General features: G+C 42.3%; 1 protein-coding gene across 2 annotated transcripts in view; it reads left to right on the top strand.

The window, feature by feature from the left end:
- LOC141610996 (uncharacterized) overlaps positions 1 to 15,957 on the top strand; it is a 39,996-nt gene that overhangs the window by 6,027 nt on the left and 18,012 nt on the right. The window contains exons 1-5 of one of the 2 annotated variants that reach the window (XM_074429360.1): positions 6,179 to 6,293; positions 6,420 to 6,792; positions 6,877 to 6,916; positions 7,060 to 7,141; positions 7,232 to 7,315. In XM_074429360.1, coding sequence (XP_074285461.1) covers positions 7,076 to 7,141; positions 7,232 to 7,315 — 150 coding nt within the window. In that variant the 5' untranslated portion in view covers positions 6,179 to 6,293; positions 6,420 to 6,792; positions 6,877 to 6,916; positions 7,060 to 7,075. Of the gene's footprint in view, positions 1 to 6,178; positions 6,294 to 6,419; positions 6,793 to 6,876; positions 6,917 to 7,059; positions 7,142 to 7,231; positions 7,316 to 15,957 lie in introns of those variants that run through there. The other variant, XM_074429361.1, reaches the window with a different exon arrangement.

Raw genomic sequence — 15,957 nt, 5'->3', positions numbered from 1 at the left:
GGGAAGGCGGAGTTTGATAATTGTCACTACGCGCTCGAAAATTACTGCCCATATGGTTGGAGGTGTTCAAGTACATGAGTTGGGAGGTTTGTCGGAATCGGAGTCGTGGCATTTGTTTAAAAGGATGGCATTTCAAGCAAAGGAAAGAGATGTTGAATTAGTTATACTTGGCAAAGAGATTGTTAAAAAGTGTACTAGTGTCCCGCTTGCTATTAGAGTGGTAGGAAGTCTTCTGCGTGGTCAATCCAGGTCTAAGTGGCAATCATTTCATGAGAAATGGTTAGCCTGTCTTAGTGAAGGTGATGATATCATGACCCGCATATTGAAGCTAAGTTACAATCAACTTAACCCTTCCTTGAAGGCTTGTTTTGCGTACTGTGCTATCTTTCCCAAGGATTGGCGGATTTATAAGCAAATGCTGCTTCAGCTTTGGATGGCACAAGGCTTCATTAACTCGGAGAATTTAGGAGAGGAGTACTTTCTTATATTGCATCAAAGGTGTTTTTTCCAAGATTTATTAATGGATGGATTAAGGGAGCTTCAGTCATATAAAATACACGATCTCTTGCACGATATTGCTGAAAAGGTCGCGGGTGAAAAATTTTGTAGGTTCAATTTTGATACTTCTAATGTGGGTAAAAGAGTTCGCCATCTTTCTCTTCCGGCTGTTTCATATGCAAAATATATCTTCAATAATACTCAAATTCGTACATGCCTTTTCTTTAAGGAGGTTTACGATAAGAATGGAGTGGACAAATTGCTAGCAAGTACATCAATACCTAAATGGATACGCTTAAGGTCTTTAGATTTGAGTAATTCAAAGGCTGAAAGTTTACCCAAGTCAATAGGTCAGTTGTTGCAGCTAAGGAGTTTAGACCTCTCGGTAAGTACCAATCTAATAGTTCTTCCCAAATCAATGACAAAGCTCGTTAATTTACAGACGTTAAATTTGTATTATTGCACTAGTTTAAAAAAATTGCCTGATGATGTAAGCAAGTTAGTTGATCTAAGCACCTTAAATGTAGCTCGATGTGATGCGCTGAATCATATGCCGGCAAGAATAAGTATGTTGACTGGTCTACACACTCTATGTCAATTCGTGGTGGGTGAGCGAACAAGTTCAACTTCAAAGAACTGTTTTAATGGGCTGAAAGACCTACAACACTTGAATAAATTAAAAGGGGAATTGAAGATTGAAATAACAGTACATAAAGATGCAAAATTTGTGTTGGGTCCCACCCAAGGTTTCTCCATGTGAAGTCCAAGTAGTGGGTTGGTGTAGTGGGTTGGTGTAGTGACCACTATGTAGTGGGTTGGTGTAGTGACCACTATGTAGTGGGTTGGTGTAGTGTACCACTATGTAGTGGGTTGATGACCACTATGTAGTGGGTATTGAGTACTATAAATACCAACCTTCGGAGCATTGCAAATCATCCCACATCCACAACAATTCCACAAAAAGTCAGTACAAGGCAGACCTTACGGTATTGGTAAGGTACTCGCATAAATAAACAAGGGGTTGTGGTTCGGGTAACGGTTCAACCGGGTTTGAGTGTGTGAGGCAGTATAACGGGTCTTCTCTTACAATAATTTAGAGGGTTACTCTAGGGGTATAATTGGTGGTGATTTCCAATTATATTGGAGGGTCTAGAGGGTACTAGTTTGTATTCCTAAATTATTGTCGGGTCCAAATTCGGTGTGTAATTTGGTACCGGTTACGTTGTACTGGCACTATCTTTATAGTGGCACTATTTATAGTGGATTCAGTCTTTTCGGCTGGTGGGTTTTACCTCCGTCTTGGAGGGTTTTGCCCTGGGTATTAACCCTAAATCTTGTCTCAACTTATTATTAGCTTGCGGTTTATTTTACTTTTACATTATATATCGATCGGTGTTTCCGTTGCGCGTGGGAGATTGGAGCTTATTTCCCAACAAGTGGTATCAGAGCCACTTCGGCTCGGTCCGAGTGGTCTGGTGGTTTGATCGGTAGGGATGTCAAATATGGGGTCTCAGTTTGGAATACAAAAATTTGATGGTAAAAGTAGTTTCACCCTCTGGCAGAGGAGGATGAAGGATCTCCTGGTACATCTTGGCTTGGCTAGAGCCTTGAAAGGAGATGAAGGCAAGCCGGAAAAGTTGAGTGATGCCGACTGGGAGGAGGTGTGTACTAAGTGTGCTAGTACCATCAGGTTGTGCATCTCAGATTCCGTCATCAACTGTGTTCTTGACGATGACTCTCCATCGACGATATGGGAAAAATTAGAAAAGTTTTACATGGCGAAAAGCTTGACCAATAAGTTGTTGCTGAAGCGACGGTTATATCGGTTGCGGATGGACGAGGCGGAAAATCACATTGGACATGTCAATTTGTTCAATGGACTGTTAGATGAGTTGAAAAAGATCGATGTTAAGGTTCAGGAGGAGGATAAAGCGTTGTTACTCCTCAACTCTCTCCCGGATACATACGAGACGTATGTGGATACGATTCTGTGCGGAAAGGATACCATTACCATGGAGGAAGCACAGGCGGCATTGTTGTCCTTTGATGCGAGGAAGAAGGACAAGGATGGAATGCGCAGCGACATCTCGGTGATGGTTGCTCGGGATGGGAGAGGACGATCGTCTAACAGGAATTATGGATCGAAGCATGGCAGGTCTCGGTCCAGGAACACTTCTCGGAATGATGGAGTAAAGTGTTACAAGTGTGGTGACATTGGGCACATAAGGCGAAACTGTCCTAGGAAAGATGTGTCGGATAACAATGGCGACGCCAACTTGGCTTCCGGTGAAGGAAGTAGTGATTGTTTCCTTACCGAAGAGTGTGACTTACTTGCGGTCACGAATAAGTGCGATGTATCTTCCAAGGAAGATTGGGTGTTAGATTCTGGTTGTGTCAATCACGTTTGTACCTGGAAAGAGAGTTTTGATGAACTCCAAGAAGGCGTGCCTTGGAAGTTGAAGTTGGCCAATAATTCAACAGTGGATGTCCTTGGTGTTGGGGTGGTGAAAATCAAAACATCTAGTGGGGCGGTGCATACTTTGGACAAGGTAGCTTATGTTCCAGAGTTGCGGCGGAATCTAATCTCACTTAGTCGGTTGGACTCCCAAGGTTATGAGTCTAAAACTCATGGGGGAGTGGTGAAGGTGACTAAGGGTAGTATGATCCTCATGAAGGGGGAGTTGCATCGTGGATTGTACCGTCTGGCGGTGAAGACCTCAAAAGGTGACTGGGAACGGAAAAGACGTCGACGTGTTACGTTCGCGGTAGAGGTGGCGAAGGTAAATTGTTTCCGTGTTGCGACGGGGCAAGGGTAAAATTCTGCTGGTGAAAAGGTGGAGGGGGAGGTCCCTCTCCGAGTCATTTGACGCGGTGACTCGGTTCTGGTCATACACGGTGCATTGACCGTGGTTGTGAGTTAGGGTGAGGACCGGATACTAACTCGGGTGTGCAGCTGGTATTTGAAATCGGTCAATGGTTAATTCCTCGGTAACTCCCTTGGGCGGGAGGGGGAGAATTGTTGGGTCCCACCCAAGGTTTCTCCATGTGAAGTCCAAGTAGTGGGTTGGTGTAGTGACCACTATGTAGTGGGTTGGTGTAGTGTACCACTATGTAGTGGGTTGGTGTAGTGTACCACTATGTAGTGGGTTGGTGACCACTATGTAGTGGGTATTGAGTACTATAAATACCAACCTTCGGAGCATTGCAAATCATCCCACATCCACAACAATTCCACAAAAAGTCAGTGAGTAAGCAATAATCTACTTACTGAGGAAAATACAGAGAGAAGCAAGGTGCTCACTTACATCGAAATTGTTAAGTGTTTCCTTGGTATTGTGCTTCACTGGAATTTGGTGGAGTACAAGGCAGGCCTTACGGTATTGGTAAGGTACTCACATAAATAAACAAGGGGTTGTGATTCGGGTAACGGTTCAACCGGGTTTGAGTGTGTGAGGCAGTATAACGGGTCTTCTCTTACAATAATTTAGAGGGTTACTCTAGGGGTATAAGTGGTGGTGATTTCCAATTATACTGGAGGGTCTAGAGGGTACTAGTTTGTATTCCTAAATTATTGTCGGGTCCAAATTCGGTGTGTAATTTGGTACCTAAGTTACGTTATCTTGGCACTATCTTTATAGTGGCACTATTTATACTGGATTCAGTCTTTTCGGCTGGTGGGTTTTACCTCCGTCTTGGAGGGTTTTGCCCTGGGTATTGACCCTAAATCTTGTCTCAACTTATTATTAGCTTGCGGTTTATTTTACTTTTACATTATATATCGATCGGTGTTTCCGTTGCGCGTGGGAGATTGGAGCTTATTTCCCAACAATTTGTGAAGGAAGAACATGGTGGAGGAGGCTATTTAAGGAGTAAGGAACACCTAGAGACGATTGTGATCAACTTTAGAGAGGGAGAGGAGTATGGAAGCAAGGAGTCTGAGCAAGCATTGCTGGAAGAGATGCAGCCTCACCGTAATGTCAAAACATTGGAGTTGAATGGGTATCATGGTGAGACATTATGGAGATGGCCAGGGATGGGAGTTAACTCGACACGGTGTGATATCACCAATCTTGTGACTTTGCATATCCAAGATTGCAGTGATCTGCTCTGTTTGCCTTGGCAGATTGGGAAGCTGCCCCACCTTGAAAACCTATATATTTTAAATTTGCTGAATATGGAATGTGTCCTGGACTCCTGGATGCAGACTCAGAAACACTTGTCTCGAGTGAAGGATCGTCCTTTTTTACCAGCCTTGAAGTCCTAAGAATTTATTGGTTGCCTCAGTTGAAAGGCTGGTGGTCGAGATCACAATCAAGGGCTCATGTGGTCAACCCTAATGACAGTGGGGGCATCCGAGAAGCACACGCAGAGTGGGTATCATCTCCATGTACCTTAGTAAGTGAGTTTCCGACCTGTTTTTCATCTTCCCTGCTATCAGTGCGCATTGTTGATTGCCCGAAACTAAAGAGTGTGGGAGGATGGTTGGAGCATCTGTCTGCCTTGGTGGAGTTGCGTATAGACGGCTGTCCAAAAGTGGAGTTGGGTGGGATGGCATGGGATAAACTTGCTGCTACACTTGAAGACTTGACTTTGACTGAATACAACGAGATGGAGGAATTGCCACATGAATTGCAGTACTGCAGTTCACTCCAATATCTTTGCATTAGGGATTGGCCCAAACTGAAATCCGTGCCAAAATGGATTCCCAAACTCACCTCGCTCTGGTCACTCACGCTTCAGTGTTGTTCCGAGAGTCTCAAGGAAAGATGTCAACAACCGAATGGAGATGACTGGCCCCTCATCCAACACATCTCAAAACTTACACTGGACTAGAGAATATTATTATCACTAAAATTATAATTTTGTGATAATATTGTGGGAATATTATTTATATCATCATATATGAGGAAATAATAATGATAGCGCACTAGTTATTGTGTTTAGTGTTTACATATTCTATAGGGGATAAAGAAGGATAAAGAGACTGTTTTAGTGTTATTATATCATCATATATGAGAATTTGATAAGCCCAGGACACTTGTCACTCCCCAGCTGTCATTTGATCTGGTTTTCGACAAAGATTTCGAGATTTCTCACAACCGGAAGAATGGAAACAGTCATCTTACCAACAAGGTACTACTGCACTTCCCTCCGATCTCTTTCCATTTGGAGTTCGCCCAAACTGAAATCCACGAGATGCCAACAACCGAATGGGGAGGACTGGTCCCTCATCCAACACATAATAAAGATAGCACTAGTTGTGTGTTTGTTTACCTTGACCATTGTACATTCTACAATTATTGTATGCTTTGTATATTAAATTCCTCTTCTATTTTTATTTTTTTTCTAATAAAAATGAGTGTTGCTGTTTTGTAATCGGCTTTACGAATGTTTTACTCGATAATTTGTGAGATTATAGAATTTATAGGTATTGAGTTTACTACTATACTGAACATGGCAATCCCTTGTACTTTGTTAGATGTTTTTTTAAGTGGGAAAGAAATTCGACCAAGACGAGCTCATTTTCGAATCGAGCCGAGCCGAGCCGAAATGAAATGAAATGAAATGAAATGAAATGAAATGAAATGAAATGAAATGAAATGAAATGAATTTAATGAGCCGAAATGAAATGGTGAGAAGCCGAAATGAGCCGAGCCGAAATGAAATGAAATGAAAACAAGGTTTGGTGTAGGGTTTCTCCGCCTTGTTCTTTAATTTCAACAACATCAACACATGTAATCAAATTGTCCTGGTTGTGTGAAGATGTCGAGGTTATTGAAAGAGAGGTATCCCAGGTAAGCCTCAAGCGAGGGTCTATCATACATCCACCTGTTTCATAGCATTTGGACTTTTGACACATTCCTGTAGTAACAGAGCTGAGTACGCTTGTTTATGTGATGCTTGTGCTTTGTGTTGTTCAGGAGTGACATTAAAAAGGATAAAGAGACTATGATTGTCTATGCCAAACGCAGCGACAAGAAGCTGATTATGAGCATGCTAAGCCGGGATTCGCTCCCCTTCAGCTGTCATTTGATTTAGTTTTCGACCAAGACTTTGAAATTTCTCACATCGGGAAGCATTCATCTTGTGGGATACCTAGCTGCCACGGGTGATCAATTTCGTTTCAAATATAGATTGTGTATTTGTGTGGCTTGCATTCTAATTTCTTCGTATCTCAGGGTTTTTTTACCTCTTGAGTTAGTTGGATAAGTTATGTGGCTCCCTTGACTCGGTTTCTGTCAGCTGCTATCTTCAGTATTTGGCTCTATTAGGCGTGTTTTAATTACGTATGGGGTAATTTTCTATAACGAATGTCATCGTAAACAAATTGCTAGAAACATTGGACGTAAGTAAAAGTCCGTACCCCGTATTTTTCAGGTTTTCTGATGAGGTAGCGGAGGATGTTCCAATTGCTAAGGTGAACGATAGTTACTGTGCTTGAGTACTCTCTTTGTGATTTTTTGTAATTTTGGTATCATGTTAAAGTGCTTATGCTCTGAGGACAACTTGATGCACCAGTTAAGTCTTCTGTTGTTAAGTCTTCTGAGTCTGCATTTGCAGTGGACGGGCATGACTCATGAGTGACAGCGACGATGATGTCGAGGATGGAGATGAGGACTCGGAGGATGAGAAACCAGCCAATGTAATACTGCATTCAAATAATTTTTTTTCGTTTGTTCTTGTAGTTGCCATTTTTTTCATAATTGGAAGTTGCCATGTCCTCTGCTTTTAGGCTAATAGTGGTAAGAAAAGACCCAGTATTGATGCAAAGACACCGCGTCCGAGAAGGCAAGGAAACCTACACCTCAGGAAACAGGTGACATTACTCTTCTTTGCCCCTATGTTGTTTTGGCTTTTATTTCGGAATTTATGGAGGTTTGAAGTTTGAACTGTGGACTGTGTCAATCCAACTTTATGTTACTATGACTCGGTGGCAAGTATCCGATGTGACATGAGGGCAATTTATGTTTCTCATTACACATTTTCCTCATTATGCTTCGCTTTTGATTATTTTATCCCCATTTAACCGAGCTTGTACGTTAAATTAAGATTATTTATGATCTCATTAGCTAGGAGAGGAATGGAGTTGGAAACTTGGTAGATAGTAGGGAATTAGATTTTAGGGGTTTGGAATGGAGTTAGAATCCATTGAATACGTAACTCCATATTCCAGAACTCTCAACCAAACACCCCCTTATTGGTTGGAAATAATTCCTGTAGACACGTAAAAATTATACAAGTGCCACGTCTGAAGTCAAAAGTCAAAATGTTGCCACGTCGGAAGTCAAAAGGTCAGAATGTTGACCCGTCAAAGGGAATACAAAATAATGTAATTAATTTGGACGAAATTTAAATAAAGTAGTCCATTTTAATTATTTTAGTTGGGTTCGACTCTCTAAAGTGATAAAATCCGACAAACGGGTCAAACTCACTAAATGGGTCAAATACATTCAAATGGACCAAAATGACTACCAAGTCCATTACAAAAATACCAAGACTATCAAGTCCACCTAGGGTGGAAACCAAACCCTTCCTTTTTCTATAAATACAAGCATTAGCTCTCATCTTGAAAAATCAGAAAAAGGACAAAGAAATCACACTACAAATAAAACCTCTCTACAAAAAACCCTCTCGACAAAAATCCTCTTCCAAGAGAAAAGCTAGAGAAAAAGAAAGCTACTCTTCGATCCGACATCAAGCGTTCATCGCCGTCAACTGAAGAGAAGCAAATCAAATTCATCCAGGGAGAATCAAGTCTTCAAATCAAGACCCTTCTATTCATTCATTGCAGAAATCGAATCAGTAGAACAACTAGTAGATTGTACCCGAAATTCTATTGAATTAATAAAATTATTCTTTGTTGCATTTGTTTGTGTTTTATCTCTTGTTGCAGATTTAAACGCAAATTTGTCGTTACAAAACCGTATTTCGAGTGCCGCATCTCGGCAATGGGAGATGCCAACAACTTTGCTCGCAACTTGTTCGCCATAGACAAATACGCTTGTCGCTCAGTTTCAAGGATCATGTTTTCTGCGAAGGAAGCTTCTTTGGTTGGACTCATAATGGCATCAAACATCGCTTTCTCTGTAGGACTATCAGGATTTAATACAACTTGAAGGTCTAAAAAATCATCTACGGTGCCCAACAAAGGCATGAAACCCTAAAAAAAAAAAAAAAAAAAAACACTTAGGCACTTACCTCCTCAATAACAGAAAAGTCGTCTGTTGTAAGAAATCCGTCCGCTTCAGGAACATCGTCAAGAAGGTGCCGAATACTAGGTTCCTCAGCTTTGTATCCAAACGATCGAGTGCTAGTAGTATTTTCTTTTACAATCTCCTTCACAGGAAGAGGCTCTTCGTCCAAAGACGAATGAGCTGGGTTAGGGTTAAGTTTCACCTTCGAGGGAACCGACAAAGATGTACAAGTTGCATCATTCAAATTTGCGTCGTTCAAGTTGCTCTGACCCTTTAGTGGTGATGGCCTCTTCTTCAAAGTTTGATCCACCTGACTGCGAGCACGTTTCGTTTTCTTTTTTGACTCTGCTACGGCATGACCCGCGGATGACTGGAGTGAGCTCTGTGTAATCTTTACCTTCAAAGGACGTTTCACAAAGTCATCCGAGCTCGTCAAGCCTTGAACTATGTCTCGTTTTCTTTTCACAATTAGAGTGGCATCCTCGTCGTCGGGAGATTTGGAAGACACTCTAGCCTTATTCCAAAGTGGAGATTTTGAAGACCGTCTGACCTCACTCCGAAGCGGAGATTTTGATGAATTTCTAACCTCGTGTGGAATTTTTAACTCAGAAAATCGCTTCAACCAAGTCGCATAAGCCGGAGTGACTGAAGTGCTAATTCTTGAATCTTCTCGCGGGATGTTAAACCGTGAATTTGTTCTCAAGCAAATAGAAGTCGTGAACAATTGGAAAAGGCGTTCAAGGTTGCCACCACGAATATCACGGTCAAGTACACCTGGAACATTCTGATGAAAACCCAGTTGTCGCGCAAAGCGATGAGGACTATACGGTTCGACGATGAAGTTGTCATCATACCTTAAAGTTAAGAAGCTGGATCGCGACGCAATAAGAAAGTCATTCGGTCGACGCATCATGTTACGACCATTATCCTTGTATTCCGCATCTTCCTTAGTCCCATGAAATGTGGAGTGCCACGAAACCTGGGCGCCAGATCGAATCCGCTCTTTTGCCTCGGTAGAACGAAAGGTTTTGACAGCATCGAGACCTTGAAACTCGATCATAGTGCCTTCAACAAACGAATGGCTAACAGATCTATGTGAACGAAAGTACTTGGCAAGCCACCCGTAAACATAGTGTGCAGCAAAATGTCCATGATCCTTGCCCGGCGTTGCCGAAGTAGAAATGTCGTTCAGACCTCGATAAATGCTCGCTAATACTGGTATGGCCAAAGAGACCATCTGGTTGCTCGCTAACAAAGAAGAAACTTTAAAGACGCTCGCTCGTATGTGGCCTAGATCACGAACAGGGAGAACAAATGCACAGAGCCAGCAAGAAAGGAAGGCTGCAAGATATGTCTGTCGTCTCTCTGCTTCCGGAACGCCTAAAATAAGAAAGAAGTCATGAGTGGTCTCGTTCCATTGCGAAGGTTCTCCGTATGAAGAAAAATCTTGTCGTAGAATCGGAAAATGTGCCTTCCCTGTGCCATTAGATGAAGGAAAATACTTGGAGGCGCCTTTAAACCAAAAACGACACCAGTCTTCAAAGGGTACTTTGCCATTTTTGTTCGCCGAAAGAGAAATCCGGTGGAATGCAGAAAATAAATACTTGCAACTCGGGGGCAAGTACGGTTAATCGTTCTCATCAAAGCCTTGGAGTTCTTCGACTGAAGGCACTACTTCATCATAAAATGAGCCCGTTAGAGGTAGTCCGGTGATAGAGCGGATATCCCAAAGGCTGATTGAAATTTCTCCCGCCGTTGTCAATAAAGTGTTAGTCTGTGGACACCAAAAATCGCAGAATGACCCCACTAGCTGACTACTCCGGCGGTAGAGGAAAAGTGAGGCGTAAACTGCTTCATAAATGTAGACGGATCTCAAACTGTTGCGGCACTCGCAAAGAATGTCTTCTAACCATTCTCAGTAGCGCGGAATATAAGAAAATTCATATCCAAAGTGAAAACTGCCGTTTCGTTGAACTTCACCTCTGGAGCATCGAGAGTGTAAGAGCTTCGAGAAGGATGGCGTGTCGACACTTTCTCGATGATGGGACGAAAGGAGCACCAACAATGGTTTTCCAAGTTTCTGCCACCAGCAATCCAAACTTTGTGGATATGTCAACGGCAACCACGACTCAGCAAAGGGACCCGTCATCGAAGGAAAGATGGTGTGTTTAACTCCATCATTTGCTTCGTCATCAGCACCGTCAATCGTCACCAAATACTTCTTGTCAGACGTCTTAGATTCGCTCGTCTTGAAATGCACCATATCGTCTCCTGAGACAAAAAGACAAAACCAAATTACAACTCATATTTCCTTTTCAAAAAAAAAAATGGGAAAAGAAATATAAAGTGAGGTAATGTGGTGTGGACCACGTAGTCACATGTTACCAACAAGCAAACAAGAAAGAAAGAAACCAAACTACCCTCTGTAATCACATTCACGATTTTCAAAAAAAAAAGGTAAAAGAAAATCAAGTGTGGTGTTAGCCTACATGTTTCCAAAAAGCAGAGAAAGAAAAGTCAAAGAAAAAAAATCGAGAAGATAAGAACACAAGAAAACAAAAAAATACTTCATAATAATCAAGTACTCCTCCAAACTACGAGTACGGAAAATCAATACCAAAAGCAAAGATTTTCTAATCAATTAATAACTCCTGAATTCCCAAACCAAATTCAGTAGGCTTCAAAAAAAAAAAAAAAAAAAAAAAAAGGATTTAAATTTGAGTCGTGCAGTTCTTCTGGTTTTTCACGGTGTACGTCGAGCCCGACAATGCACATCAAGTGAAGCTTCTTTTCAGGAGTCGTCGAAGTCGAAGTCGAAGTCGCAGGCCTGGCCACACACCATCGAATTCCGATTGCAAATGAGTCCATTAGTCGGTGGTCACATCACGAGAACGATGAAAATATCACGGCTAGGTAGTTCGATACATGTGTAGAGATGGTTGACATGGGGTGCTGATCTTTTGCCGCGCTACGAAGCCCAGTATAAGCTGCCGACGTCGATTTCAATTTCACGTAAGACGAGTTCAGCAGGCACGGTCAACGAGGTATGCTCAATGTAAATCTCACCGCCAAGCTCAATGACCACCCCGATTTCGCAGTTCATACGCCAAAAGAGGGGTAAATTTTGAACTTTGAGAATCGTGGACCGCGCCGAGTTAGCGATGAGCACTGAGCACGCGTCGAGGACAAATCAGTTGAAGACGGGTCGCCGGTAATAGTCGAAATTATCATTGCAGCTTTGGTCATAGGACAGCCCGTTGCGACGAAGGAGATCGCTCATGACGTCGGAGTTATATACTGTTTACATACCAAAAAAAAAATTTGGTTAGTAAATTTCAAGTATTTGCCCACCTACAAACCCAGAAGTTTCGACTCGGTGCTGTGTGCGAAAAGCGCCGACTGAGGAGGGACTTCATTGGCACGGGACTCGGGTTTCTCGTCGTCGAAAGTTATTAGGATATTAGGGATCCCTTGTTTTAGGGACCTTGTTTTAGGCCCTTGTTTTGTGGCAAGTGGGTGTTGCCTTTCCTTGTTTTAGGCCTTATTCTTAAGAATAAGGCCTAAAACAAGGAAAGGCAACACCCACTTGCCACAAAACAAGGGTCTAAAACAAGGGATCCCTAATATCCTAATAAAAGTTAAGGCAAACTCGAGCTCTGGCGTTTCCAATGGTGGAAAATTATGGAGGGCTTCTCTTCCTTTTATACTCGAGTAACAGACGAAATTATGGAAACAAGCATGGGTGACAATAATATGGAAATTCATGTCAAAGGCAAATAATTCCTTTAATCAATCTCAGCTAGAATACTATATTTCCATCTTCAGCGAAAGGAAAAGTTGCCAAAAAGGAGAACATTAGAAAAAGGGACAAGGAGGAAAATAATTCTATTACTCCTTTCCTAATTTCCAAATTCTGAGTTGGTGTGAAAAGAGCTGGAACCACATAGTCAAATGGTCAAATATTGAAAGCAAGGGTGTGGCCTGTGGGTTGGCATTATTAGAATATGTAAATATTCCATATGGAATATTTAAAAACTAATCCCATTGATACAGCCTAAAATCATTGGTTGAGTGGGTTGGCCACTAATGTATGCAATGATGATATCAAAGCCTGGAATCATGGGTTGAGTGCTTTGGCCACTAATATATACAATGATAATATCAACACAAAATCTCATTGAAGACGGCCGATATCCGTCACAAGTTTGTGACGGATACCGTTTCCTCTCACAAAATGTCCATTGAGAGGTGAATGGGAAGCACATGGGGGGTGCCCCACCTTGTCTCCTCTCCCTTTTTGTGAGAGGTCACAAGCTTGTGACGGGATTAACCCGTCACAAGCAAGACTAGCTGTAATATCAAAAAAGCATATGGAATATTTACTTATTCTAATAGGCACATGTTCACACAAATTTACTACAAGAAGCGGACAAATGTTCAAATTCGAACAGAACTGTACCGGCCGAGCTTCATAAATCAAGACCAGATCATGCTTAAACACTCAAGTCGTTTACATGACCAAGTCTCGAGGGGGCAATTTGTAGACACGTAAAAATTATACAAGTGCCACGTCTGAAGTCAAAAGTCAAAATGTTGCCACGTCGGAAGTCAAAAGGTCAAAATGTTGACCCGTCAAAGGGAATACAAAATAATGTAATTAATTTGGACGAAATTTAAATAAAGTAGTCCATTTTAATTATTTTAGTTGGGTTCGACTCTCTAAAGTGATAAAATCCGACAAACGGGTCAAACTCACTAAATGGGTCAAATACATTCAAATGGACCAAAATGACTACCAAGTCCATTACAAAAATACCAAGACTATCAAGTCCACCTAGGGTGGAAACCAAACCCTTCCTTTTTTCTATAAATACAAGCATTAGCTCTCATCTTGAGGCAAAATCAGAAAATTACAAAGAAAAACACACTACAAAACAAAACCCCTTACACACAATAAAGCACAAATAAATATACCTTACAAATAAATCCTCTTTGTAGCCTTTCAATCATTGACTACTTGGAGCATAAAAAGAAATATGAGTAGTACTTTTGTTTTGTCTTTGTCTCAGGGGACGATATGGTGCACTTTAAGGCGAGCGAATCTAAGACGACTGGCAAGAAGTACTTAGTGACGATTGACGGTGATGATGACGAAGCAAATAATGGAGTTAAACACACCATTTTTCCTTCGATGACGGGTCCCTTTGCTGAGTCGTGGTTGCCGTTGACATATCCGTCAAGTCTGGATTGCTGGTGGCAGAAACCTGAAAAACCATTGCTGGTGCTCCTTTCGTCCCATCATCGAGAAAGTGCCGACACGCCATCCTTCTCGAAGCTCTTACACTCTCGATGCTCCAGAGGTGAAGTTCAACGAAACGGCAGTTTTCACTTTGGATATGAATTTTCTTATATTCCGCGCTACTAGGAATGGTTAGAAGACATTCTTTGCGAGTGCCGCAACAGTTTGAGATCCGTCTACATTTATGAAGCAGTTTACGCCTCACTTTTCCTCTACCGCCGGAGTAGTCAGCTAGTGGAGTCATTCTGCGATTTTTGGTGTCCACAGACTAACACTTTATTGACAACGGCGGGAGAAATTTCAATCAGCCTTTGGGATATACGCTCTATCACCGGACTACCTCTAACGGGCTTATTTTATGATGAAGTAGTGCCTTCAGTCGAAGAACTCCAAGGCTTTGATGAGAACGATCAACCGTACTTGCCCCCAAGTTGCAAGTATTTATTTTCTGCGTTCCACCGGATTTCTCTTTCGGCGAACAAAAATGGCAAAGTACCCTTTGAAGACTGGTGTCGTTTTTGGTTTAAAGGCGCCTCCAAGTATTTTCCTTCATCTAATGCCACAGGGAAGGCACATTTTCCGATTCTACGACAAGATTTTTCTTCATACGGAGAACCTTCGCAATGGAACGAGACCACTCATGACTTCTTTCTTATTTTAGGTGTTCTGGAGGCAGAGAGACGACAAACATATCTTGCAGCCTTCCTTTCTTGTTGGCTCTGCGCATTTGTTCTCCCTGTTCGTGATCTAGGCCACATACGAGCGAGCGTCTTTAAAGTTTCTTCTTTGTTAACGAGCAACCAGATGGTCTCTTTGGCCATACCCGTATTAGCGAGCATTTATCGAGGTCTGAAGGACATTTCTACTTCGGCAACGCCGGGCAAGGATCATGGACATTTTGCTGCACACTATGTTTACGGGTGGCTTGCCAAGTACTTTCGTTCACATAGATCTGTTAGCCATTCGTTTGTTGAAGGCACTATGATCGAGTTTCAAGGTCTCGATGCTGTCAAAACCTTTCGGTCTCACCGAGGCAAAAGAGCGGATTCGATCGGCACCCGTGTTTCGTGGCACTCCACATTTCATGGGACTAAGGAAGATGCGGAATACAAGGATGATGGCCGTAACATGATGCGTCGACCGAATGACTTTCTTATTGCGTGGCGATCCGACTTTTTTAACTTTAAGGCATGATGACAACTTCATCGTCGAACCGTATAGTCCTCATCGCTTTGCGCGACAATTGGGTTTTCATCAGGATGTTCCAGGTGTACTTGACCGTGATATTCGTGGTGGCAACCTTGAACGCCTTTTCCAATTGTTCACGACTTCTATTTGCTTGAGAACAAATTCACGGTTTATCATCCCGCGAGAAGATTCAAGAATTGGCACTTCAGTCACTCCGGCTTATGCGACTTGGTTGAAGCGATTTTATCAGTTAATAATTCCACACGAGGTTAGAAATTCATCAAAATCTCTGCTTCGGAGTGAGGTCAGACGGTCTTCAAAATCTCCACTTTTGAATGAGGCTAGAGTGTCTTCCAAATCTCCCCTTCTGAATGAGGCTAGAAGGTCTTCTAATTCTCCCGACGACGAGGATGCCACTCCAATTGTGAAAAGAAAGCGAGACATAGTTCAAGGCTTGACGAGCTCGGATGACTTTGTGAAACGTCCTTTGAAGGTAAAGATTACACAGAGCTCACTCCAGTCATCCGCGGGTCATGCCGTAGCAGAGTCAAAAAAGAAAACGAAACGTGCTCGCAGTCAGGTGGATCAAACTTTGAAGAAGAGGCCATCACCACCAAAGGGTCAGAGCAACTTGAACGACGCAAATTTGAATGATGCAACTTGTACATCTTTGTCGGTTCCCTCGAAGGTGAAACTTAATCCTAACCCGGCTCATTCGTCTTTGGACGAAGAGCCTCTTCCTGTGAAGGAGATTGTAAAAGAAAATACTACTAGCAC

This window comes from Silene latifolia, chromosome 11, assembly GCF_048544455.1.
Source record: "Silene latifolia isolate original U9 population chromosome 11, ASM4854445v1, whole genome shotgun sequence".
Classification (NCBI taxonomy): domain Eukaryota; kingdom Viridiplantae; phylum Streptophyta; class Magnoliopsida; order Caryophyllales; family Caryophyllaceae; genus Silene; species Silene latifolia.
This window is presented reverse-complemented; position numbering and strand designations above follow the sequence as displayed.